The sequence below is a fragment of the Equus quagga genome, chromosome 5 (genome assembly GCF_021613505.1).
Source record: "Equus quagga isolate Etosha38 chromosome 5, UCLA_HA_Equagga_1.0, whole genome shotgun sequence".
Lineage (NCBI taxonomy): Eukaryota > Metazoa > Chordata > Mammalia > Perissodactyla > Equidae > Equus > Equus quagga.
Genome location: NC_060271.1, coordinates 2,896,360 through 2,920,874, shown reverse-complemented (window position 1 = coordinate 2,920,874; position 24,515 = coordinate 2,896,360). Strand labels below are relative to the sequence as shown.

Below are 24,515 nucleotides of genomic sequence, written 5' to 3'. Positions count from 1 at the left end.
TTGTGACAGTTCCATTCTCTCTCCAATTCTCAGTTTCCTCTCTGAAAAACTGTAAACAATAGCACTTACATCCAGATCAGAGCAGACGCATTGAAGTGCCTGACACAGAGTAGAAATGAATAAAAAAAATAAAAGGTCTCATGGCCATGTGATGATTATTTCATCTGATTTGAAATAGTTATTTAGGAATAACTAAAAACAAAACCTTCCTTAGCTAATACGGAGGACATCCCAGCATTTTCTGTGCCAGAACTGAAGGCTCTTCTTGCACTTTGTGTGTGGAATTCGAATACGTGCCGCAGTCAGGACTGCCCAAGGGAATCATGGGTAAGAGGCCCGAGAACTGAACCTGGCTTCAAGCAAGGGTTTGAGATTCATAAACTGGAGCGAACCTCCTCTCCTCTTTGAGGGTCAGTTTGCTTTTCTACACAGTGTGAATCAGAAACAACACGCATCTCACGATGTGGCTGAAGGACAAACGAGCTTTCCAGCCTATACTCTGCTCGCCTGCTCGCATCTCCACCTCCGACCTCAGAGTAAACCTCCTCAGACGTAAAGGTGAGCAGGTTGCTCCTTTGCTTAAAACCCTTCAATGGCTCCCGGTTGCCTAGAGGATAACTTTGAGCTCCTCAGCTGGCGCTCTAGTGCCCCCAACCCCAGCCATGACCGGACTCCTGCTTACTCCTGGTCTATCTTGTCCTGGGAACTCCCGCCGTGGCCTGTGCTCAAGGCTTGCTGAAGGGAGGCCTGCAGTTTCCAGAACAAGCCAGGTCTTCTCACATCTCCATGCCTCTGCCTCTGCTGCTCCCTCTGCCTGGAATACCCTTCATCGCCTTGGCCCTTTGCAAACGCCTTTTCATATGTAAAGATTCAGCTCAAGCATCATCTCTTCTAGAAGCCCTGATGCCCAGTGGAGTGGATCACTCTCTCTCATTTCCTGCCTGCCGCTGAATCCTCTCTGGCAACAGTGCACATAGTATGTGCTCACACGTCAGCTTTCTCCATGAGAACATGAGCTCTTTGTGTCCCTCAGAGCGGGACAAGGGGCCTCACGTACGGGTCAATGCTGTGGGTAGGGTTGCTATGATCCCTTAAACCCTCCATTCCAGACGCATTTCCTTGGGTCTTGAATCCTTCTCTGTATACACAGTACACACAAGGAAGGCCTTGGCAGCTTGGTTCTTCTTGGCGCCAAGTTAAGATTCTTGATAATCATAAGAGCTATGATTTACTGAGTGCCCATTGGGTAGTGAAGACTCATCCTGGTCTCAGGGTGATGCCCAACCTGGTGAGCGCTCAGCAGAGAGGAGATCAAGGGGTGTGTCCAGTGGGTACTAGGAGCCCCTCACAATAAAGGAGAGGTAGTGCTCAGGTAGCATTTATGGAATGAATAAGAGGGCCGGCATGGACAGTCCTTCTTCCGTAGGATTGCTCACAAGGAGGTCTGGGATGCAGGAGCGCTTCAGCATCCCGTGGTAGGGCCGTCTCGTCATCAAGGTGACACTCGACATCCTGCCAAGTCTCTGGCGCCTCCTTCACTGGAGCTCAAGTGTGAGCTTCCACTCAGGTGTTTTCTTTAGCCTATTTTGTACCCTATCGATGGACATAAAAAATGATTAAATAAATCAGCTGGCATTTACCTGCTGGGAACATCTAGAGTGTGTGTATGTGTGAGAGAGAGGGAGGAAAGGAGACAGCCTGGGAACCGAAAGAATGTGGGTCGGTGAGCAGGAAGAGTGGGTCACTCTGGGTTATGGAGGGCATCCATAGGAACTGGCTCTTTTATTCCATACATATCAAAACTTCTTTTGCATAAAGAGTTACACGAGGCTCTGTTCAGGATACAGAACAAGTGTCCAATCCTTCTCAGCTTGAAAAAAATACATCTAAACATACCCATTTCTTACGGGAACGTTTGTTGAAGTCAGCCTCTTGGTTCCTGAATAATTTGAAGAAAGCTGTAGATATTATTTTTTCAGATACATGCAAATGGCTTCAAGAGATGTTCCTTATTCAACAGGCAGGCAACAAAGAGACGGTCGGCGTTACGTGGCGTCATATTCCCTGTCATGCAATTGATCAGGAAATCGTTTGCAACCATCACTTACCTGGAGCCAGGCAAACCGAGCCAAGCCAGAGCGGCCCAGAGAAGCAGCAGCTGTGCCAGCGCCCTCCAAGCCCCGCTCTCGGACGTCCTCATCTTCTCTCAGTGGCGGGTGGTCCGGCCGAGGCTGCTGGATCCGTGAAAGCCCCTGGCAGGGAGGGCTGCCCTCAACTTCTGTCCCCACAGAGCAAACAGTTCTGCAAAATAAACAGAGGCCACCAGTGACTGCAAGCTCCTTAGACTTTGCACGGACAGAAGACTCACTGTGACTCTGGGAACCAACCAGAACGACGGCCAGGTCTGCAGCAGCTTGGCTTTTATTCACGTGTGGCAGACGTTTGGGTGAGCGGCCGAGGGGACAGGTGTTAGTGAGGCAACAAGGACTGTGGGCTCCAGGGCCTGGGTTCAGACCCTTTCTCTGCCGCTCACTAGCTTTGTGACCTTGAGCAAGTTACTTCACGTCCACGCTTCAGTCTCCTCACTTGACAAATGGTGCGGATTAAATAAGTGAATACAAGCAGAGTGCTTCGAACAGCCCCGTGTCGAGCACTCAGACATGCCGGCTATTATTCCTGACGGAATGTAGGCGTTGGAGTCAGACAGGCTGAGCTTTGAATCCACAGTGTCTTTCTAGCTGTGTGATTTTGAGTAAGAGGCTGGAGAGCCCGAGAGTCCGTCTACCTGAGTTCAAATTCTCTCTGATATTTCACCAGCTGTGTGACCCAGGGCAAATTCCTAACGTCTCTGGGCCCGAGGGTCCTCATCTATAAAACAGGGATAATAATAGCATATGTAAAATTGGGAGGGCTATGGCTACCTGTCACTCAGAGTTGGGAGAGTCAGATGAGATACTAAATGTGAAAATGTTTCTTTTCACAAGTAGGCATTATAAAAATGGTAACTGTAAGAGAGGAATTGTGCAAACAGGTGTTGTTGTTGTTAGCTAACTTATGTCGTATAACACACTTCATGGTACTGGGGGGAGCAGGCGGCTTCCCGGACCTTGTGGGGAAGGGGAGGGTCTCGATGGTCGGCTTGGGGGAGCCCCGTTTGCCTCCAGTATTCGCTCGTACAGCACCTCGGCCCCGCCTCCCCCGCCGACAAGGCCCGAGGCCACCAGGGCCTTGCCTTTCCGCCGGGAGCGGCACAGCAGAGGCAGGTGCCACTCACGCCTGCGAGTCCAGCTTGTTTTATCCGAGCCCAGCAGAACGCGACCCCTTCGTCCTCCCGTTATTCTGAAGAGCGCTCTGATTGCTCCCTCATCTCCAGTGGCCTCGCCATAAACTGGATTAAAGGAAGATGTCACATAGGCTCTCTTGAAATGGCGTGGTCCGAGCCAGTGTCCACCTCACCTCCTCTGGAGGCAATCCGGACTGCCCGTGACAGACGTGGGACGGGCGTCTCCCGCGTGGACGCCCGCCCGTGTCGCCCTTCCCCCGGCCTGGAGGAGGTCCCCGCCGTGCCGCGCCCAGGGCGCAGGGCGCAGGAGCGGGAGGCGAGCCGCCCAACGCCAGCTGGAGAGCCAGACGCAAATGCCAGGCTCTCGAAGCCGTCACCGACGCCTCAAAATCAGCAAGTTAGGGTCCAGACCGCACTGACCCGGCGTTTCCCAAACCGGCCTGCAGCCCACACAGCGCCGCCTGAACGGGGCGGATGACCATCTTGTTGCCGTGGATGTCCCGGGCGTGGCTGAGGGGCCTCGGAGGGGCAGGCGCCCTGAGGCTGGGCTGGAACACACACTGGATTTGACTTCCTCAACAGCCTACCTAATTTCCCTAAGACTCTGTTTTCTCATCTGTAAAATGGGGGTAATAATTCATTACTATAAGGTGGTTTTGAGGTTTGAATGTATAAAACATACAGGCTTACCCTGAACCTCTCTTGACAGGGGCTAGAGTCGTGTTGAGTGCCAGCCTGCTCCCCACCCTGCCCTGTCTGCCAGAGTCCCAGAGGGGGCTGGAAATGCAAAGAGGGAAGAGAGCCAGGGGACAGCTGAGAAGTCACAGCGGGCAGCAGTCCCTTCGCGTCAGCTGTGCCCGGATCCCCAAACCCGGCTCTGTAGTCAGCCCATCCTGGGTGCATTCCACCTGTCATCAGCCCGAGCACCAGGCGCCATCTCACCTTTGTCCCAGAGGATGCAGCGACCTGAACTTTGACACAATTGATCGAGTTAGTTAATCATTTGTAAACAAGCAGAAAATTGTGTTTCAAAACATGATCCATGTCCTCTCTCATGTCTTCTTGCATTTAAGAGAAGTCACATCCTTGCAAGATAGGGCTCCCCTTCCACCTTCTCGACCTCACGGACACGTGGAGGAATCTGCAAATTTTCGAGACAACAGTTATGTGAATGAATCCTGTGCTTTCTCACCTCCAGATTTTTGTGCATGCTGTTCCCTCTGCCCAGAATATGTGCCACTTAGCCAAATACAACTCATCGTTTAGGTTTCACCCTAATGTCACTTTCTCAAGAAAGGCTTCTCAATGCACTGTCCTGGGGTTCTTTGGTTCTGGACTCCACTAGGTGTCCTGGCATTCCAACCTCATAGCGCCCCCTGGTGGTTTCAGGTGCCGCTCACCTGAGGTCATGCCAGGAGAATGGCCTCCTCAGGCTGCAGTCATAATAATACACATATTTTTCATGGACAGTTCTTAGCAATTTAATAATTTAATGTCCTGTTGAATGGCCAAGCTGACAGTCAAGAGATGGAGACATAGACAATGCCTGTTGATGAGACGAGTGGCAGGGTCACTTTGCACAGGTGTATGTGTACACAGTTTGAAATAATTTGTGCACATTCTGCAGTTTACCACAGACATGCGTCACCTTCACGCTGGAGCCGTTGAAAGCCGGTGTGCCTCTCCATTTCTCTCTTCTCCTGTGCTGGCGATCTGGAGCGTGTGTTGAGGTCACAGTGTGTTGTGGTGGAGGGAGCCCTCACCCCTGAGTCACTGGATGGAGGAAAGCCCCTGCTGACCCACAAAGGGCTGTACATGAGTGAGAATTAAACTTTCATTGTGATTTTACAATGTATTTGTCACTGGAGCCACAGCTTCCCTCTTCTGACTTACATACTCTTACACTACATACAAAATTTAGTATGTGTGTGTGTTCTTCTGGGGGGAAAGTCCATAGCTTTCCTCTGGTTCCTGAGGTTCAAAAGGAATAAAAATGAAACAAAACAAAGCAAAAAAAAAATTCCCTCAAGAGATACAACTTTTTCAGCTCACAAAATTATCTGTGGTCCTTTTGAAGGTAGCGCGGAGTAGTCTGACGTGTTTGGCAGTCAGACAGACCTAGATTAGTATTTCATTTCTCCCATTTATTAGTTTATATCCTGGACAAATCCTTTAAGCCCTCTGAGCAACAGTTTCTTTCCTTAGTCTGAAACACAGGCTCATTGAAATCATGCTGCAATGGTCCTTTACTGACGGCCTACTCAGTGCCAGCCGTGATGCTAGGTGCTGGCCTAATGATGAACAGGTGACAGACCTTCCCTGTCAGGGCTGGCAACCTGGTGAGAGGGGTGGACACAGCAATGTGTCAGGGCAGTACGGTGTGATGAGGACCATGATGGAGACCGGCTCAGTTCAGTTTGGGTGCAGCCAAGTGTGTGTGTATGGGTGTGTGTGGTCACTGGCAGAGGTTTCTCAGTGATGTTTGGCCCTTAAGGGGTGAGCAGGAATTAACAAACCAAAGAACCAAAGGGGCGGCTTGTGGCAGTACGGGGAGAGAGGCCAGCAAAAGCAAGATACAAAGGTGAGAAACTTCACAGTGTTTGTGGGGAACGGTCAGCCCTTTAGCGTAGCGGGAGCCTAGAGTTCAGCGTGTGTCGTTGAAAGAGATGAAGCTGGAGAGGCAGGCAGGAGCTTATCGCCCCGCGGTGGCTGTGCTGATGAGGTGGATGGTATCCGAAGTGCGAGGGCAGCCACTGAAGGGCTTCCGGGGGCGGGAAGGGCGCAGCTTTCTTTGTGCAAGACTACTCTTGCTGCAGTGCAGACAATGGACTAGGGGGAGGTAAAGAGGAGCGGAGAGGCCGGCTGGGCGCTGTTACAGTAGTCGATGGAGAGATGCTGAACACCTGAACTAGGGCGGTGGTAGGGGCGGGGTTGGGGGAAGGGGCGGGGTTGGGGGAAGGGGCGGCAACATAGTATCTGTCTTCTGTTGTTGAGAGAAGTAAATACCATCCTGTTTGTGGAGGGCTTGGGAAACCCCGCAGCTCTGCGCAGAGGCGGGAGCACCATGGCTGAGATTACGGGTCTCTGTTAAGGACGGACATGGAGTCCCCGGGCCGAGCTTCGGGTGGTTCATAGCAGCGCTGCTCCGCACAGCACCCGCTTCCTTCTTGGTCACCCGCAGGCCTGTGGGTCAAAGTGCACAGGCTTGTCCACCTTGAGGTAAGCTCCTTGTCTTCCAGGCTCACCCTCCTGGGTCCCGGAGGGCAGGCTTTATCTCCCTCCTGTTGTTCCAGAGTCCCAGTCAGTGTTGAGACCCCCGATCTCCAAGGCTGTCGTTGCGGCTTCCCCCTTGCAGCCGGGGGAGCCTGATGGTACCGGAGCCCTCAGCAGACCGCTGTGGTTCCTGCATTGCCTGAGGTGGTTTTGCAAACTGGAATCCTTGTCCACACGGGGGTGTGATCACTACCGGGGCGTGGTTCAAAATTGGACCAGAAAGAAGTGTGGGTGGGCTGAGTGGGCAGCGAGGTTTTTGGAGGATTATCCGGGGAAAAATAAGACCCAGATGAGACAAGGAAACAGCTCTGTTCCCAACGAGAAAAATAAGGAGAAAAAAAAGAAAGCCAGCAAAATTAATTGTCCTACTCTTTTGTGGCAAAGAAAATAGTTGTTCCTGGATCCCCAACCCCTTCCTCAGAGGCACCCAGCCACACTGTGGATCCTGCTGCCCCTCTCAATCACAGTTGGCCTTGTGACTACAGTGGCCTGGAACATCGGGAGAAGGACAGGCGCTGTTTCACCCTCCTGTGTGCAATCCCACCTTCTCTTGCGCACCGTCTGCCAGCTGGATGTGGCAGTGGGAGGCCTGGGAAGGCAGCGCTGAGGAGGGCAGGGCCGCAGGCAGCTGGGCTCCTGCAAGGCTGCACAGGGCGGCATCCTCCCGCTCTCTGCAGATGTGACCGCGCACCAGCAAGAAACAGTCTTCCACTGTGTTAAGCCACGGAGCTTTCCGAGTTTTTCTGGTGCGTTGCCTAGTATAACCTGAACGAGTACACCCTCCTTCCCACAATTCCCATTGCCCACCTCACGGGATTGGCTCGCACTCACTGGAACGGAGCCACCTTGAAAACAACCGTGTAAGCAGCCAATGTCTATGACCCAGCTCTGGTGGTGGCAGAAGGACAGCATCTATTCAACAGAGGAGGCTCACTGTCTATTTCAGGGTTCTGCTTGTCCTTTGTGTTGCCAGATATGGGAATTCTGTGTCCTCTATCACGTATGTCTCTGTACGTCAGTCCGGATGTGTATTTCTCTATGGACACACACAGGTGCCCTGTTTCTTCTATGGTATATGGTCTATAAAGTATAGATACATATTTCTCCCCGGCTGTAATTAGGGAGGAACAGACATAGGACACTGAGTGTAAGCCATATAGTTCAGGAAAACATAGGCAGTGTACCAAGAACAGGAGGTCAGCACTAACGATGATAGGTCAGCACTGTAAAGATCAGGGAGACAGAAGGCGCCAGCAGGGTGCCAGGCGAGGGTTGGCCAGCTTGCCGAGCGGAGAGCTGACTCTGCAGGCTTTGCCGCCATCACTTGGGATGCACTTGCCAAATACAACTGGGGAGACCAGGGAGAGAGCCCTTTTAGGTACAACTGGACTGGTGCTAGTGATTTAGGGTCTGATTTAGGGCACATTGGTTGGCTTCTGGTCCTTGACCAGAGTGCTGATCAGAGAGGACTCAACAGCGTATGTGAGGATAAGGAGTAAAGAAGAAACACTAGAGGACAGGTGGGCCATAACAGTGATGCAAATTATGCTTTCAATGGGGCCCCCGAACTGGAGGAAACTTCTGAAAGTTGATCACGAAGCAGTAGTGTCTCCAGGATCCATATGTGGGCCAAGGTGGCTGGTTCATAGGTCACCCAGTGGTTCTGTGTCTGTACGTAATTACGTGTTTAATACTGGAGCACAGTACAGCATATTTCCTATTAAACACTTTCTTGGTAAAATCTTAGGATATTCCACTGACCTCATGTTGCCCATTGACATCATTGGCAAAGGCAATGCAACATCCAAGTTCAACTCAGAGCAACACATTTTCATAAATGTTTTTATATTAAAGTACAGGCAACTCTTAAAAAGAAAATATTGACTACTCATTTTCTATTTCAGATATTTCCAAGAACACTAGAAATATTCGAGGAGGGAAAATGGGATTCTTCCTGGCAACGTGCCAGGAAACTAATTCCCTGGGGGACTTTAAACAACTCAATGGATTATGTAGTTGCATTGATTTTGTGGATTAACTGTGGCAAATGGTGAAATTTAAGCCTCCTTGTTCATCTGTTCATTCTCTCACTACTGGATCAAGTTCAAACTTCTTAGCCTGGCAAATGAACGATTGCTCAATCTGTTTGCCTCAGCTACTCTTCCCACCAATTCATTTACTCATTCAAATATATATTTTTTCAGTGTCTACTGTGCACGAGATCTGTGCTAAAGTGGAGGGTGCAGCAGTAAATATCACCCTAGGCTCCCTGCCCTCATGGAGCTTCCAGTTTCATAGAGGAAATAAACTCGAGTGATCGTGCGTATCTAGAATTTTGACTTGGGTAACTTTAAGCAGTGAAACCACACACTTTCCTGATGTCATTGGACTGGTGGCAGGGGGTGAGAAGGAACTCTGAGAAACCTCCCCTGTGCTTGGAAGGCCCAAAACAAAGAGCGAAGTGGTTCAATAGTCAGACTTTGGAATCACTGATGCAATTACTTATGTTACGCAGTATCACACAGCATTTCTATTATCCGATGTTGCCATATAGAACTGCCCCCAAATTGAGTGGCTTAAGGCATCAATTATTTTACGATTACTCACAGTTCCGTAGGTCTGGAATTTGAACAGGGCACAGCAGGAGTGGTCATCTCTGTTCCATATGATGTCTGCTGGAGCTGCAACATCCCAGATGGCTTCTCCATTCACGTTTGTTGACTCATCTTGGGAACTGGACAGCTCAGGTCTGGCTAGGACAGCTTGACTGAAGCCTCAGTCCTCCTCAGGGCCTCCTGCTCTCCAGGTGGCCCCTCCACAAGGCCTCTCCACACGGTCTCTCCCCCAGGGTAGCTGGACTTCTTACATGGCAGCTCAGGTCTCCCAAGAGCATAAAAGCAGAAGCTGCCAGACCTTCTTAATGTTCTAGCCTGGAACTAGCACAGCGTTGCTTCCATCACATTCTACTGGTTAAAGTGAGTCACAGGGCCAGCCCAGGCTCAGAGTGGGAGGGCGCTAAGTAAGGGTATGCATACGGCGAGGTGTGGTTCACTGGGAACCATCTTTGGAAACCAGCTACCACATCTAGGAAGTGGCTTGTTTAATGAGGTTGGTTGGTTTGTTTTTTAAATCAGGAAGAGGCTCCTTCTCCCCCAGAGAGGGTGAAAGTACCTTCCTTTAGCTGCTGCTGCTGGAGAAGATGGTCACAGAGGTAGGCGGAGCTTTCTGCTTAGGGAGATAGGCATGCCACTGTACCAGCACTCCGCAGGGAGACGTCGTCTGCAGACTCACAGGAAAAGCAGCAATTCTCCCATCAGGACTCGGGCTTCCCATGCACTTGGAGAACTGGCAGGTGCCAAGACCCAAGTCTTCCTTCAAAAGCTTTTAAGAGCCGGACACATGGAAAAGATGTAATCCGGAAGCGGAGCGCGAGGGAGAAGAGCAGGGACATGCAGAAGAAGATCAGCAGATCTTACCAGCACAGCAAAGCTGGAGACCTGGTTCTCCCTGAACCAAGGCTGTCCCCTCAGCTGAGGAGACGTCAGCACCCACCCTAGCATCCCCACAGTTTGTTGTGCATGTTTCTGCTTAGCTGTGTAGTACATGGGACACCTGACACTAGGCTCGCCTTGCATACGTGTTGAGAGCAGAGGCTCTGCAGTCAGAACATTGGTCCTAAAGCTGCCTCTTTCACTCGCTGGCCATGTGGCCTTGTGTCAAGTTATTTAACTTTTCTGTTCGGGATTGTGAAAGCGTTTAGCACAGTGCCCTATGTAGCAGGGTCTCAATAAATGTTAACTATTGGCATCATTATTGATATGTCTGGCTGTTAAATTTCATAATTTGCAATTTACACCCTCCCTCCAGCTAGACATCTGACTTGGAAGGGCTCCTGTATCTGCCCATTGATCTGAAACTTTTGGCACCCAGAGTGGGCAATACCAGAATAATAGCCCTCTTTGCAGAAGGGACCATTAATACCTGTCTGTGTGCAGCCAGTGTCCAACCTTGTGGCATTTGCTGAAAGGAAACCCTGGCCTTATGAGCTTGGGTCGCTGCACGGGTTGATAAACAGCAGAGTCAACATCAAGGCTGAATCTTCTGGTCATCTAAATCACACTGGCTGACCAACCCAAGAAAACTTTTTTTAATTATTTGATGTACAAACAAGATATTTTAGCAGTCTTATGTGAAAGTAAATATGGTTTTGATTTTTATTCAAAATATTACCTTGCAAGTTTCTACTTATCCTGAATACGTGAGTCCATTAGCTCTGGACCCATGATTTAAATAACCACATTTGCCAAGGCGTGCAGTTGCTCTTCTCGGAGGTTCTCTACCCTGGCAGTTGACACTGCAGTCTCTCTACAGGAGCCACGTTGGGGGAATTCTTTGTCTCCCGAGAGGGGAACACGGAGCAGTGGGTGTGCAGACTCTGCAGCCCTGCTGCCTGCTGCAGGAGTGGGCGTCTTGGTCCATCTGGGCTGCTGTAGAAAAACACCACAGACTGAGGGGCTTATCAACAACAGAAATTTATTTGTCACGACTCCGGAGGCGGGAAGTCCAAGATCGAGGTGACGGCAGTCTCGGTGTCTGGTGAGGACTCCCTCCTGGTTCACGGGCCACTGTCTTCTAGCTTCATGTGTCTTCACATGGTGGAAGGGTGAGGGAGCTCTCTGGGGTCTCTTTATAAGGGCACTAATCTCATTCATTAAGGCTCTGTCCTCGTGACCTGTCACCTCCCAAAGCCCCACCTCCAAATGCCATCACACTGGGGATGAGGTGTCAACATATGAATTTGGGGGGGACACAAACATTCAGTCTACAGCAGGGGACTTCGGCACTTACTAGCTATGCTTCCCACTTCAGTTTTCCTGTCTGGAAAATGGGGCTAATTGCATCTACCTCCCAGGGCTCTTGTGAAGGTTAATGAGTTAACATACACAAAATATTTAGAACAACTCATGGCGCATGATGAGCACATTTTATAAGCATCAGCCGTTTTTCTTCTTCTGCTTCTCCATCAAGTGTGGGGGTTCACTCCAGTCGTCAGGTCTCCCCTGTCTGGACCTTGACTCTGAACCGCAAGGACTTCCTTGAACAAGTATGAGAAGGGCCAGAGAGGTGGCCTTTTCCAGATGTAGCCTAGAGCTTGGCCCCATCTTTGAGATTCTTCTATGAGGCAGACTGGAATGGGAGAGAAGCCCTGGGATCCACACTAGAGAACAAGGTTTAGGACCCACTCCTGCCACCTGCATACCACCTGCGTGTGGCCTTCGGCAAGTGACATTTCCCTTCTGAGTCTCAGGCTCCCACCCGCACAGTAAGTACGACACTCCTTGTGGATGTGACACCGGGACAATGCAGATCCAGGCAGCCTCGCTGAGGCAGGGCAAACCTATGTCCAGGTGTTTGGGCCAGAGTCACCTGGATTCCCTTAAGTCCAGAAAGTAGGTGGTGACTAGAGCCCAGCTACTAGAAATGGGGTGCAAGGACCCAGAGAGGCTGCTGCCAGCTGGCTTGTGCTTAGATGCCTGCAGAGTGAGTGGCTGGGGTCTCTAGACCTCCAAATCTGACGATCTGTGTCCTCAGAGGCTGGGAGAAGAACCACCTGTGAGTGGGTTCTCAGGGGCACTAAATGGGCCCCCAAGTCTGCCTGTCCTTCCTGTGCAGCCCTTGCTGGCGGGGCCTCTTTCCAAGCCCTCTGGAACTAGCCCTGGCCCCTCCAGGCTGCTCTGAGCCTCGGCTTCTTCTTGGCACCTTCTCCCATGACTTCCACTGCCCCTGAGCCATCCATCAGGCTGTCTGTGCGGTGGGAGGGCAGTTCTGCTCGACATTAACAGTCCAGGCACAGCACTTGCTTCTGGTTTGAGGCTTTGCACTTTTGAGAGGCAGTGCCAAAGGGTGGGGACACCAGAGGAACAACGGGCTGGGCTCGAATCTCAGTTCTGTCACTTATTAGCCACGTGACTCTGGGCAAGTTTCTTTGCCTCTCTGATCCTTTACACTATAGAGAGGACAGTACTTGTATGAGAGTTATCAGGATTAGAGGCAACATGCGTACATTTCCTGCATGGTGCCTGACACACTGGCCGTGTTCAACATAGGAAGCTGCTCTTCCTATTGTAACTATTGCCACACTATCATCCATGATGGCCTGTCCATGTCCAGGCCTGTGGGAGGAGGGGCACACAGATGCCGAATCATGCAACCATAAAGGTTAATCAGAAGGTCATTCTATTTTAGGGCACCTTAGGGCCAGACTTTAATCCTAGATTTAGCCAAGTCTCAGACTCGTTTTCTTTTTTTGAGGAAGATTAGCCCTGAGCTAACATCTGCTGCCAATCCTCCTCTTTTTGCTGAGGAAGGCTGGCCCTGAGCTAACATCTGTGCCCATCTTCCTATACTTTATATGTGGGACACCTGCCACAGCATGGCTTGACAAGCTGTGCATATGTCTGCATCCAGGATTTGAACTGGCAAACCTCGGGCCGCTGAAGCAGAATGTGTGCACTTAACCGCTGCACCACCAGGCCAGCCCCCAAGTCTCAGACTTTTGATTGCAAAGTCCCAGAACGCTTATCAGAACTCTCTCCTTGAGATCTCCAGGCATCCTTTTCCAGCTGGAAAGAATAAGCCGTTGGAGGAGAACTCACTGCTCTGAGTATTCCTCCTGGGCCTCAATGGCCCAGGTGTCCAGGAAGAGAGCTGGCTGCCTCTCAACGCTGGCCGAGAGCGACAGTGATGACGCCATCCAGCATAAGGACAGTCCCAGCAGGTTTACAAAGATGGCTTTACATCGACCACAAAGAGCTGCGATCACAGGCACCCCTTGCTCTGCTCAGGCTGTCGCTTTTTCCAAGCAGCTCTGACCCAATTGCAGAAACAGAAATTCTGCAGAACTTCGGGAGAGGGACGAGCTCCTCTCTCTGCAGCTCCCTCACTGCTCCACGGTCTGGGGATGCCAGTCTGGCTGCCCGGAGGGCGCTAGAGGGAGGGAGGCCGTGGCCAGGCCTCCGCCAGGGCTGCCTTGCCGGGATCCGTGTCGATACCTGTTGACGTTTCCTTGAGTAATGGGTCCGGGCCCTCGGCATATTTCTCCATATCACAGGACAGATTACCGGGCTCTATTGATTTTGTGGTTTCATGTGTGAAAGACCTAATCGTAATCCTCCAGTGTTCATTTTCCTTAACCTTTTAATAACATGATAGGGAGGCAACCCATCAGAAGGGAAATTGTTTCTCAGGCGTGTTGTCATCAATATATGCCACAGACTGTTTTATTTCATCGGGGCAGCCATATTTTTTGAAATAATAATAATGATAAAATTTGTATGGTGTATTGCAGTTTACAAAGCACTTTCCCATATTAACTCGCTTGATCCTGACGGCAATCCTGACAGGTAGGAGTTATTTTATTTATTTTGATTTATTTACTCTGTGAGTCTTTCCACAACATGAATTTTTATTATTGTCCACTGTGTCACAGATGAGAAACCTGCATTGCTCAAGGTCGCACAGCTCTTAAAAATAAAGTTTGGAGTCAGGGTGATGTGCGCTCAACCCGGGGCTGCCAGGAGTCACAGTGTGCCCTTGGAGGAGGGGTTGAAATTCTCCGTGGATCATTTCTTGACCAACAAAAGGGGAAGATGCTGCCTTTGTGGGCTTTTGTGGGGCTCGAAGATGATATGGGGAACCCACCTGCAAACCTCAGTTGCTGGAGAGAAATTAGAATCTGGTTTCCCTCTCTCTCTCATTTCTTTCCTTAGCTTATAAAACCCCAGTGAATGACAAGAACCCCGGGGCTCTCCCGGTGAACACCTGGTGGTCTCTGGGTGTTAGGGGTGAGGAACAAGAGCCACCTGGGAGGCAGCGATGCCCTTGAGTCTCTGTCTCTGGAGCAGGATGCCGGCCGGTGGTCTGGAAGCCGGCACCCAGCGGCGTGGTTCTGGACAGGGAGGCATCCTGCCCGTCCCGGTGGCCCACTTCAAGGGAGGTTGACGGGCGGGCAGCCAGTCTCCCTGCAGCTCGGAAAAGCTACAGCTCGGGGACTCGAGCCAAGACAGCAGAGGACTGGGGCTTCATTCCCAGCCCTGCCACTTACCAGCTCTGAAGCCTTAGAACATACCGTCCTTTACCCAGGCCTCAACCTTCTCCTCTTTAGAGTGAGAGTGTTCACCTGGAATTTGTGTTTTCCAGCCCAAACGTAGCTGGAAACCAAAAAACTATTTAAATGTCATTTCCCATTTCCAATCCCAGAAATGAGGCTGAGGGAGAAGGAGGCAGCAGGAGAGGGATGCATTACAAAAAGAAGAAATGTTCCTGTCAGGACATCTTAGTTTGGACGCCTTCTAGGTTTCTTGTGGAACTCACATTCTGTGACTCTGGCTCTCTAGAATCGAAACCCATTGCTATGCTGTCTGTTTCACAGCTTTGTCTGTTCACTCTTGGATATTACTCACCAGTGTCGACAGGACGGAAACAAACGTACCCCTAGCATCAAATGGCATTTTTTTCCCCCTCCTCTCCTCCCGTCCCCTTCCTCCCCTCCCCTCCCCCCTTTTCCTTTCCTTCCTGTCTACGACATAATGCCTTATCTTCCAGGTCAAAGCCTGGGTCTCCATTAATAAAGCCTAAATTTCCTGACTTGTGCTACTTGGTACATGTCATTCCGTCTGTCTGGATGGACTCTCCACTCAGATTCCCATTCTCCATCTGGTGAACTTGTGTTCATCTTCTCAAGCTCCAGCTCAAGTGTCACCTCCTTTGCCAAGCCTTCCCTGACTATCTCAAGTAAGGAACCGCTTCCTCTTTTGGCCCCCAGTGCTCTCTCTAGGGTGATATCTTCGACCCTGCATTGTGATTCTTTAACTGCCTGCTCCTCCATCTGCCTCCACCTGTGCACTCCCTCTAGGAGAGGGCCGGGTCCTATTCATTACATATCCGAGCACGGGCAGGGAGCTCCTTCTCTTATGATACTGCCTTGCTGGTAAGGCAAATCAGCCTTTATTATTCACCGATTATAAACTCAGAATATTTTATAACATTGAAAAGGGCATTACATTTATCACCCAACGTCTTCATTTAACTTGGAAATTGGGGCTCAGGGAGGTAAAGTAACTTACCCAAGGCTACCCAGCTATGCAGAAGAAGCAGAGTTGCAAGTCGGCTCCAGGACCCCTAATTCAGCCCCGTGCCTTTCTCTCAGTCCTATAGGTTCAGTAAACCTTTGCTGCTGGCCTACTGTGTGCTAGGTACTGTGGTATATGTACGGAAATGGAGTTAACACACATTTCCTGCTCCCAAGGGGTTTATAGTCCAGTGGGGCAGCAGATGTTTATCCACACCATCTAAAGCACCCATGAAGATTTCTGCCCCCAGCCCACTAATGTTCTGACCATCTTCCATGCATGGGTCACAGGGGCCAGCTAACGCCCCTTCAGGAACACTGCTCTGCCGGCCCCTGACTCTGAACCCTTCACTCTGTGCTCTGACTTCGACAGCTGTTCTGTCTACTTTCTTTCCCTGCTCACTGGTTTTGGAGTTTGTCTGGCCCTTCCTCCAGCATTTTGTACCAAGGCGCTCTCGTGATCTTGAGGCTCTCCTCAGTCTGTCTCTCAATTTCTTCATAAGGACTCCCCGCTCTAGTTTCCGACCCCACAAACCCTGCTGCGAGCCCCTCACTCTTCCTCGGGCTGGTCCCAGCATCCAAAATGAAATTAACTTGAGTCTGGCACAATTACAGAGAGAATTCCGTTGGCCACCTTTCTTCGTGCCTCTGGCATGTCGGTTTTCTTTCAGCGGAGAACAAATCTGCTAAAGCACATCTTACTGAGATGACGGTTTCCGGTGCAGCACTTGGTTTGCAAATTACAGCACCTTTTGCAAGACCCAGTCCTTGCCCCACCTAAAATGCCATCAGCGCAAAGCACGGATGGCTTTGGAGAATATTGTTTTTGGAGTAAGCTCATGTGGAGTTTGATAAAACCTCTTCCTCATGATCCATAAACCAGATGTTCTCACCGAGATAACATGGCATTATTAGTGGCAAATCTCATGTGTTAGTGTAACAGATATTAGCTACGCTCTTTCCGTCCTCTGTTCAGGTAAACACGAAAAGAGCTGGAGAAAGGCAGCATGGCCCACCACGGCCCAGTGGCTTCCTGGGAGCCAGGTGGATCCCAGGTGAAAGCGGGAGAACGGCAGCCTTGCTCTCACTTTCCCCAGGAGCACGGAGTCGTGAAAGAGCACGGGATTTGGGGTCTGTCTGTCAGGCTGTGAATTCTGGCCGCAGCATCTCCCTGGAGAGCGTGTGTCCTGCCTCGGAACTTCAGCTTCCTCCCTTGTGAAATGCAAGTGAGGATACTCATCTCATAGGGCTGTTGTGAGAAAAAACCAAAATGTAGCTATGCTAATCCGCACCCCAAATACCATCCCCCACAAAAGAGACCTGGTCGTAAGGAGGAGGTGGGGAAGAAGGAGACCACTAAAGAGCCGGCAAAGGGACAGACTCCTGGATTAGCTGTTTGGGGTGAGGAGGCAGAGGGGCTGGTGGTCAGAGGCCAAAGGACCGTGTCTCAGGGGCGTGTTCAAATGGGTCTGGCCCAGCTCAGCAATGAGTCAGAGGGAGGTTTCTGGGAGACTGGGGAATGACTTGAACCTGCACCGCAGCCTGAGACAGCAGGTGATCCAGTCTCCCAGGGAGACCCAGGCCCTGGGCTCAGGAAAGTGTGTCAGGACCCCCCTGCTGGCCTTCCGGGACCTTGCGATGCTGGAATAGATACTGAATATTAGAACTAAAACTTGATTACCGGGCCTCGGTGCTCACCGCCACAGTCCAAGAGGAAAGCTGTGGCATCATAAGGAGACTCATTCCGTTTGGGACAGAAGGCCAGCTCCCAACCCCACCTGCTGGCGAGGATGGGCCAGCTACAAATCCAGCTCCGTGGGGAGGACCTGCCCAGTGCCAAGCAGGGCCGTGCTGCCATCGAGGCTGCTGGGGCACCCAAGGAGAGCCAGCAGCTGTTCAGGGCATAACTTTATGGTGCCACTCCACAAAACTTGCCTCTCATTGCAATTTTAATTCCTCCTTATCTGTTTGAAAGCCTGCGTGGAAATGTCAGACTCACCCAGACTAACTTCTACGGGTGACATGGAGTCATGGAAGTTCTTAGAAGAACAGAGGAAATGGGCGGAGCTGTGTTTAGGAACATTTATCAGATGTCGGTTAGAGGAAAAACAAGGTGACCACTTACGAGGCTGGTCCCACAGTGCCTGTGGGATGGAGAAGAGGTGATAGGTGGACACTTGTGATCAAGGTGGAATCGTCATCATTCTCCTGGAAAGGCTGGGGGAGGAGGTCTGGGTGGTGGCTCAGGCAGCACTTCTTCCCTCGCCCCCTGAGGGTACCTTGCACCTACAGGAGAAAGACTGGGACGCTTCACCTACGCCACTGTCCCCTGCACTGGAGGAGCCCAGAGAGTTTGGGATTGTAAGAAGGGGTGAGGCTGAGAGGCCAGCCGTGTAGGGTGGCCCAGGCAGAGCCTTGGAAGGGAGGGAGGAGGAGGGTCGCAGCAGCTCCTTCCATGCTGAATTTCAAGCCACTTCTCCTCTGCCGGGCCTCTGCTTCCCAAAGGAAGGGTGAGATCGGTGATCACTCCTGTTTCTAAGACAGGATCATCATGAAGTGGCAGGAGCAGCAGCAGCCATGTGGGCTTGTGAGAGCAAATCGACCTCTGTTCCTCACCAGCTGTGGACCTCAGACACTTTGCTCATATTTAACAGACACGAATGCAGAGTTCACCTGTGCTTGGCACTGTACAAGCACCAGCTTGTTTATTCCTCACTACAGTGATATTCTTGTCTCTGTTTTACAGATGAGGATATGGTAGCTCAGAGGAGTTAACTCACCCAATGTCATAGAGCTGCCAGGGACAGAGCTGGGCAGCTGGGACTTGAACTGTGCACTGAAGATTTGTGTACTTTACCGTAGGAACACTGTGCCTCAGTTTCATACACACACACATTTATCTGTATTGATCTATGTGTACGTGAAAGATGATATTCCAAACTCATGGCTCAGCGAAGAAAAACAAGTTGTATATATGGCAAACTATTTGTTTAACAAGCAAACACCTATAAGATAAAACTATGTGTTTCTGTAGCAATCACTTGTGTGTGTAAATGTCTAGAAGAATCTAGAAGACTAGATGGAATGGATAACTGGTTTTCTCTGGGAAGGAAATGATGGAAGAGCATGGTCAAGAGTTAGTTTTCCCTGTAATATTAAGCTATTGTTGAGCCACTCCTGATGGTCCAGTGCTTAAGTTTGGCGTGCTACACTTCAGTGGCCCAAGTTCGGTTCCCAGGCACAGAACCACACCACTGGTCTGTCAGTAGCCATGCTGTGGCAGCAGCTCACACAGAAGAACTAGACGGACTTACAAGTAGAATATACAACTATATCCTGGGGCTTTGGGAAGAAAAAAGAAAAAGAGAGAGAGAGGAAGATTTGCAACAGATGTTAGCTCAGGTTGACTCTTTCCCAGCAAAAAGAAAAAAAAAGAAAACGTCTAAAAAAATTATTATATTAAGAATGTGTTTATGATCTCTATGTAATTAAAAATACATTTTAAGGAACTAATGGCAAAAAAGTTGGCAGAGAGAGCAGAGTTAAGAGCAAACTTACAAAAGTTATACATTTATATATTTTATTTTTATTATATTTTTAATTTTTATATTTACTAAAGAGTGCATGCCTAATAAAGAGAATGTTGTTGTTATATGTTGTAAATGATAGACAATGAGTTTCGCAGATCGAGGTAGATTATTTTACTTTGACATGGCACGACTCTTTTTTTTTGGTGAGGAAGATTGGCCCTGAATTAACTCCTGTTGCCAATCTTCCTCTTTTTGCTTGAGGAAGAGCGGCCCTGAGCTAACATCTGTGCCAATCTTCCTCCATTTGCTATGTGGGTCACTGCCACAGCATGGCTTGATGAGCGTTGGGGGTCCACGCCTGGGATCTGAACCGGTGAGCCCTGGCCACCGAAGTGGAGCGTGCTGAACTTAACCAGTACATTACTGGGCCAGCCCCATGGCATGACTTTCTGAGGTGAGGGGAGCTGGTGATGATGGTACCATCACAGTGATGAGAAGAAAGGCATGCAGTGGGGCTTGGGCACAGGGATCTCCAGGCCCTCTTCTTCCTCCTGCTCCCCGATGGCCAGGATCTCTAAAACATCTCCAGCTCTCAGAGTGGAATTCTGTGCCTGCTGAGTCAGCAGACTCGCTGCCTGTTGAGTGTGTGCAACGGCGCCACCCTGCCCCACCGTTCTCGCCTCTTCTGATGAAGCACGCAGGGCGGGATGCCTGGGCTGTCTTGTGGTCTCCTCGGGCCTGTTTAGAGGATGACAGTGAATCATTCAAACCTTATGCAAGTGTCAGCTTCCTTTGAGAAGGGGACTGACAGATCTCCACCAACTGCTTCACTAGGGTGCTTGGAAGCTACAGTGAGAAATTGCTTACATGTTTGAATCACTTTTGTTGATTCCAAATCCTCTTCTTTTTCTCCAACATATATTGCTCAACTTAACCAAATCACCTCCCGTAAATTCAAAGGGTACTTTTCATCCCGATGCTCACTGGAGAGTCAACCTGGTGCACTTAAGAACCCGAGTTCTGGACATAGACTGGGTGAGAATCTCAGCCCTTCCAAGCTCGTAAGATTAGTGCCACACGCCTGCTGTGTAGTGGACTGTGGCATCCAGGGTTGTGTAAGTGCACTCTGTGATGTGCGCACAATGACAACATTGCCTGACGATGCAGTTCTCGGGAGGTGTTCCCCTCGTTAAGCGACTAATGACTGTATTTGTAAAGTGGAAACAACAATAACTGGAACTCACAGAGCTATGGTGAGGGTGGCGACCTGAGACAATTCGGGGAAGCATGGCTGGTGTCTGGCACAAATGAAAAACCCAATAAAACTCAACAAATACTACCTATCGTTACAATCCTGCATAGCTGTTAACACCTTTACCTAAAGGCTCCTTCTTTCGGAAAATAACATTTTTTTCTGCTTAAAAAGATAATAGATATTCATTATAGAGAAACTGGAAAACAAAAAAAATCAGCACAAAGAAGAAAATGGAAGTCATATGTAATTTTTGCATATGTTTTTTCTATGAATGTATGAGAATGCACATATTTGTACAACAAAATTAGGATCATAAAGTATACATGATTTTACACTCTGATATATTGAATTCTTAATAAAAAAAGTGGCATGGGAAACCCTGGGATAAAATATAGGTTCTATGACATTATTTTAACGACTGCACAGTCCACATTCATAAACTTATAGCTAGTGATGCTGAAGATAAATGCAAGAGACACGGCCTCTGTCTTCAAGAAGCTGAGCGTCGATCATGTAGGCATGGCACCCCTTTCTACAGATTTAACATTTATATAGTCTCACAGTTCTAGAAATTTAGATTTCCTGTATCTCTCTATTATACATAATAAGTGAAGAGCATCTCAATACCTTTTTGTTCACTACCATGGGAATTTCCATCTTTTAAATTCCAGTCTTAGACATGGAATTACCATGTTGAAGATTGTGCAACTTTTAAAAGATTTTGATCTAAAAATATCTTTGAATCAAACACTCAAAGTGTTTGTGGGTGCTTGTTTCCTCATATCCTCAGTAACACAGGGATAATCTCCTTTTAATCATTGCTAATCTGATAGGCAAAGATTACCTTGTCTTAATTTGAATATCTTTTTTTGTGATGAAGAAGGTTGGCCCTGGGCTAACATCTGTTGTCAATCTTCCTCTTTTTGCTTGAGGAAGATTGTCCCTCAGCTAACATCTGTACCAGTCTTCCTCTATTTTGCATGTGGGATGCTGCCACAGCATGGCTTGATGAGCGGTGTGTAGGTCCCTGACAGGGATTTGAACCCGCAAACTCTGTGCTGCCAAAGCAGAGCATGCAAATTTAACCACTAGGCCACCGGACTGGCCCCCTTAATTTGAATATCTTTGATTACAAAAATTTATGTATTTAAAAAATACTTTTTTGGCCATTAACAATATTGGAAACATGAAGTGTGGAGTAACACAAAATTTCAAAAAGTACAGTTAGTTCAGATGAGAAGGTCGTTTCCTCTCCCAGGAGGCCCTGCTCCATAGAGTTATTCACTCAAGTGTTGGCATGTGCCCAACAGAGCTCCACGTGGGCAAAGACTTTGCCTTTCCAGCACATGGAACAAGACTGGCACACAGCAGGCTCTTGATAGACATCTATTAAGTGAACGGGTAGTTTCCTGAAAACTATAGTAAAAATTTTCTATGGATAGGTAAGCACGTACATAAATACTTTTCACATTACTAATAGAAATGGGAACTTACCAAACCCACTTTTTCCATACATCTTTGACATTGTTGCATATAAGCTTATTTAGACTTATTTCATGTTTTTAAAATGCTGCATAGTGCCATAATTTAGGTAATGTGCTCCCTATTGATGAAGTACTTACTTACTTTCTGTATCTAGATATTATTTGTGAGCCCTTTGTATTTCTTCTTTGGGAATTGTTTGTTCATATTATTTTCCAATTTTTCTATAAACTTTTTTCTATAAGCTTTTAGGAGCTTTCTGTATATTCAGGATAATAAAGTTTTGTTTATAATGTATGCTGTAAATATTTCCCTAATTTTCCATAGCTTTTTAACATTGTTTATGGCACTGTTTACATAAATATAAATTTTCATGATGTTAAATCTATCCACATTTTTATAAATATATATTTTCTGCATTTGGTGTTATACTTATGAGGGCCCTTTCTACACCTTATGAATATTCATTAATTTCTTCCCATATACTTTCATGTCTACATGTGATATTTAACTTACCTGGAATTAAATTAACTATATAGCATGAGGTAGGAATCTAACTTTTTCTATTAGTTTTTCTTATCCAAGTTCCGTTTATTTGAATTGTCTTTAGCCCCACTGATCTGAATACTTTCAATTATACATAATTAATTAGACATTAATTTCACAGGCTTATTTCTGTATCTTATATTCTGTTTCACTGATCATTCTATTCTTTGTCCTGTCCCAATAATTTTAGATTATTTTGGCTTTATGTTTTGAGATCTGATATATAAGTTTATCCTCATTGCCTTAATTTTTTTCTTGAATGTTCTCACCTGCTTTTCCCTTTCAGATGCTTTAGAATATGAGTGAATATGAATATGTGATGGAAGATGTAGGATCAAGGTTTTGATTAGAATTGCATTGTTGTAAATTATTTAGGGAGAATTGGCATTTTTATAATGTTGAACCTTCCTCCCTCAATTTGTTCAGTTACTTTGTGCCCTTTCAAAGAGTTTTGTAATCATTTTTTAAAAATTTAGAACTTATATCTTTGGTATTAAATTTATTCTTGATTATTTTATTTTTGTTACTATTATTAATGGAATCTATTTTCTGGTTAAGTGTTCTAAAAGGCTATTTATAGCAATATAGAAAATGCTGATTTTTATATGTTTATTCTTAATCACTTTAATTCTTTTATTAGTTCTTACAGCTTCTGATAGATATTTCCTATTAGAAAAATATTATCTGCAAGTATTGATAATTTTCTCATTTGACATTTAAATACTTTATTTCTTTATCTTATATTAGTGCATTGCATTGCCTCAAATTTCAGAATAATGTCAGATGATAGAGGTAATGACTGACAGCTTTGACCTCCAATTGACTTTAATGGGGAAATCCTCCAGTTACAATGCTCCATTTCGTAGTGGCTGTTGGCTTGAGATAGACGGTCTTTACCGTATGAAGGGAATTCTTTAATTCTAGTTTCCAATTTTTTTCTTGAAGAGGATAATGAATTTTATCAGCTGCCTTTTGGCATCCACTAAGATGAGACTGTCTCTGTTGACCTATTAATGACATTGCAGGAATCAACTTTATTCACTCATGGTTTACAGCTGTGTTTAACACGCTAATGTTTAATTTAGGAATTTCTGATTATTCATTAGAAAGATTAGGCTATGATTTGTACCACTTTTGATGTTTTATTTTTCTAGCTTTGAAGTATGAATTGAGAGACTTGGTTTTCTGTGTTACTCAACAGTTGAAATGGTGAGTCATTTTCTCCCTTCCTTTAGAGCCACTCCAGGCACACCAGGCTCATCGGTCCTGCCAGCCCTGCCAACACTTTTCCCTCGACGCCATCGCCTCGTGGGGAACTCCTACTCATTTCTCAAGACCCAACTCAACCATCAAGGCTTCTCTACAGCCTTCTCCCATCATTCCCATAATACTAGCACGTGCCTTTAGTCCAGCACTAATCCTACTATAATTCACTTGTCTATTAACCTGTTTTCCCCAGTAGATTTTGAGCTTCTTGAATCAGGGAGAGTCGTGTGTACATTTTTTAAAAAATTTCTGAATCTTCAGTGCTTATCACAGGACCCGGGACATAGCATGTGCTTAATAACTCTTTGTTACATGAATAAATCCATGATATATTTTTGTTTTAAACTTTGCCAGTGAAAACATTTCAAAGAGATAATGTGTGTGCTTCTTTGCCTTTCTTTGACATGAAATGGAGATAATCCTCGCTCACTGCCATTCTGCACACTTAGGAGAGTCACTGCCCTGATATAATAGATGTGAAAGGACCAAGTAGAAAGTGAAAGAATCAAGTACAAAATAGGCAGTTGCCATCAGACTTTGATATTAATAACAGGTAACAGGTATGGAGCATTTACTATGTTCTAGGTATGGAATCATCAAATTTATTTCTCATGACAATCCATGAGGTAGACCTTATTGTCTCCGTTGTACAGGCGAGTGAGCTGAATTTCAGAGAGCTTAAGTGACTTGTCTGAGGTCAAACAACAGGCAAGTCGTGGAGCCAGAACCTAAACCAACACTTTCTGAATT

At 47.7% G+C, this 24,515-nt stretch overlaps 1 protein-coding gene across 1 annotated transcript in view; it reads right to left on the bottom strand.

Moving 5' to 3' along the window:
- C8B (complement C8 beta chain) overlaps nt 1-3,432 on the bottom strand; it is a 37,350-nt gene extending 33,918 nt beyond the window's left edge. The window contains exons 1-2 of the mRNA XM_046660438.1: nt 3,275-3,432; nt 2,109-2,301 (exon numbers count right to left, since the gene is read on the bottom strand). Coding sequence (XP_046516394.1) covers nt 2,109-2,200 — 92 coding nt within the window. The 5' untranslated portion in view covers nt 2,201-2,301; nt 3,275-3,432. The remainder of the gene's footprint in view (nt 1-2,108; nt 2,302-3,274) is intronic.
- Between the last annotated feature and the right edge of the window lie 21,083 nt (nt 3,433-24,515).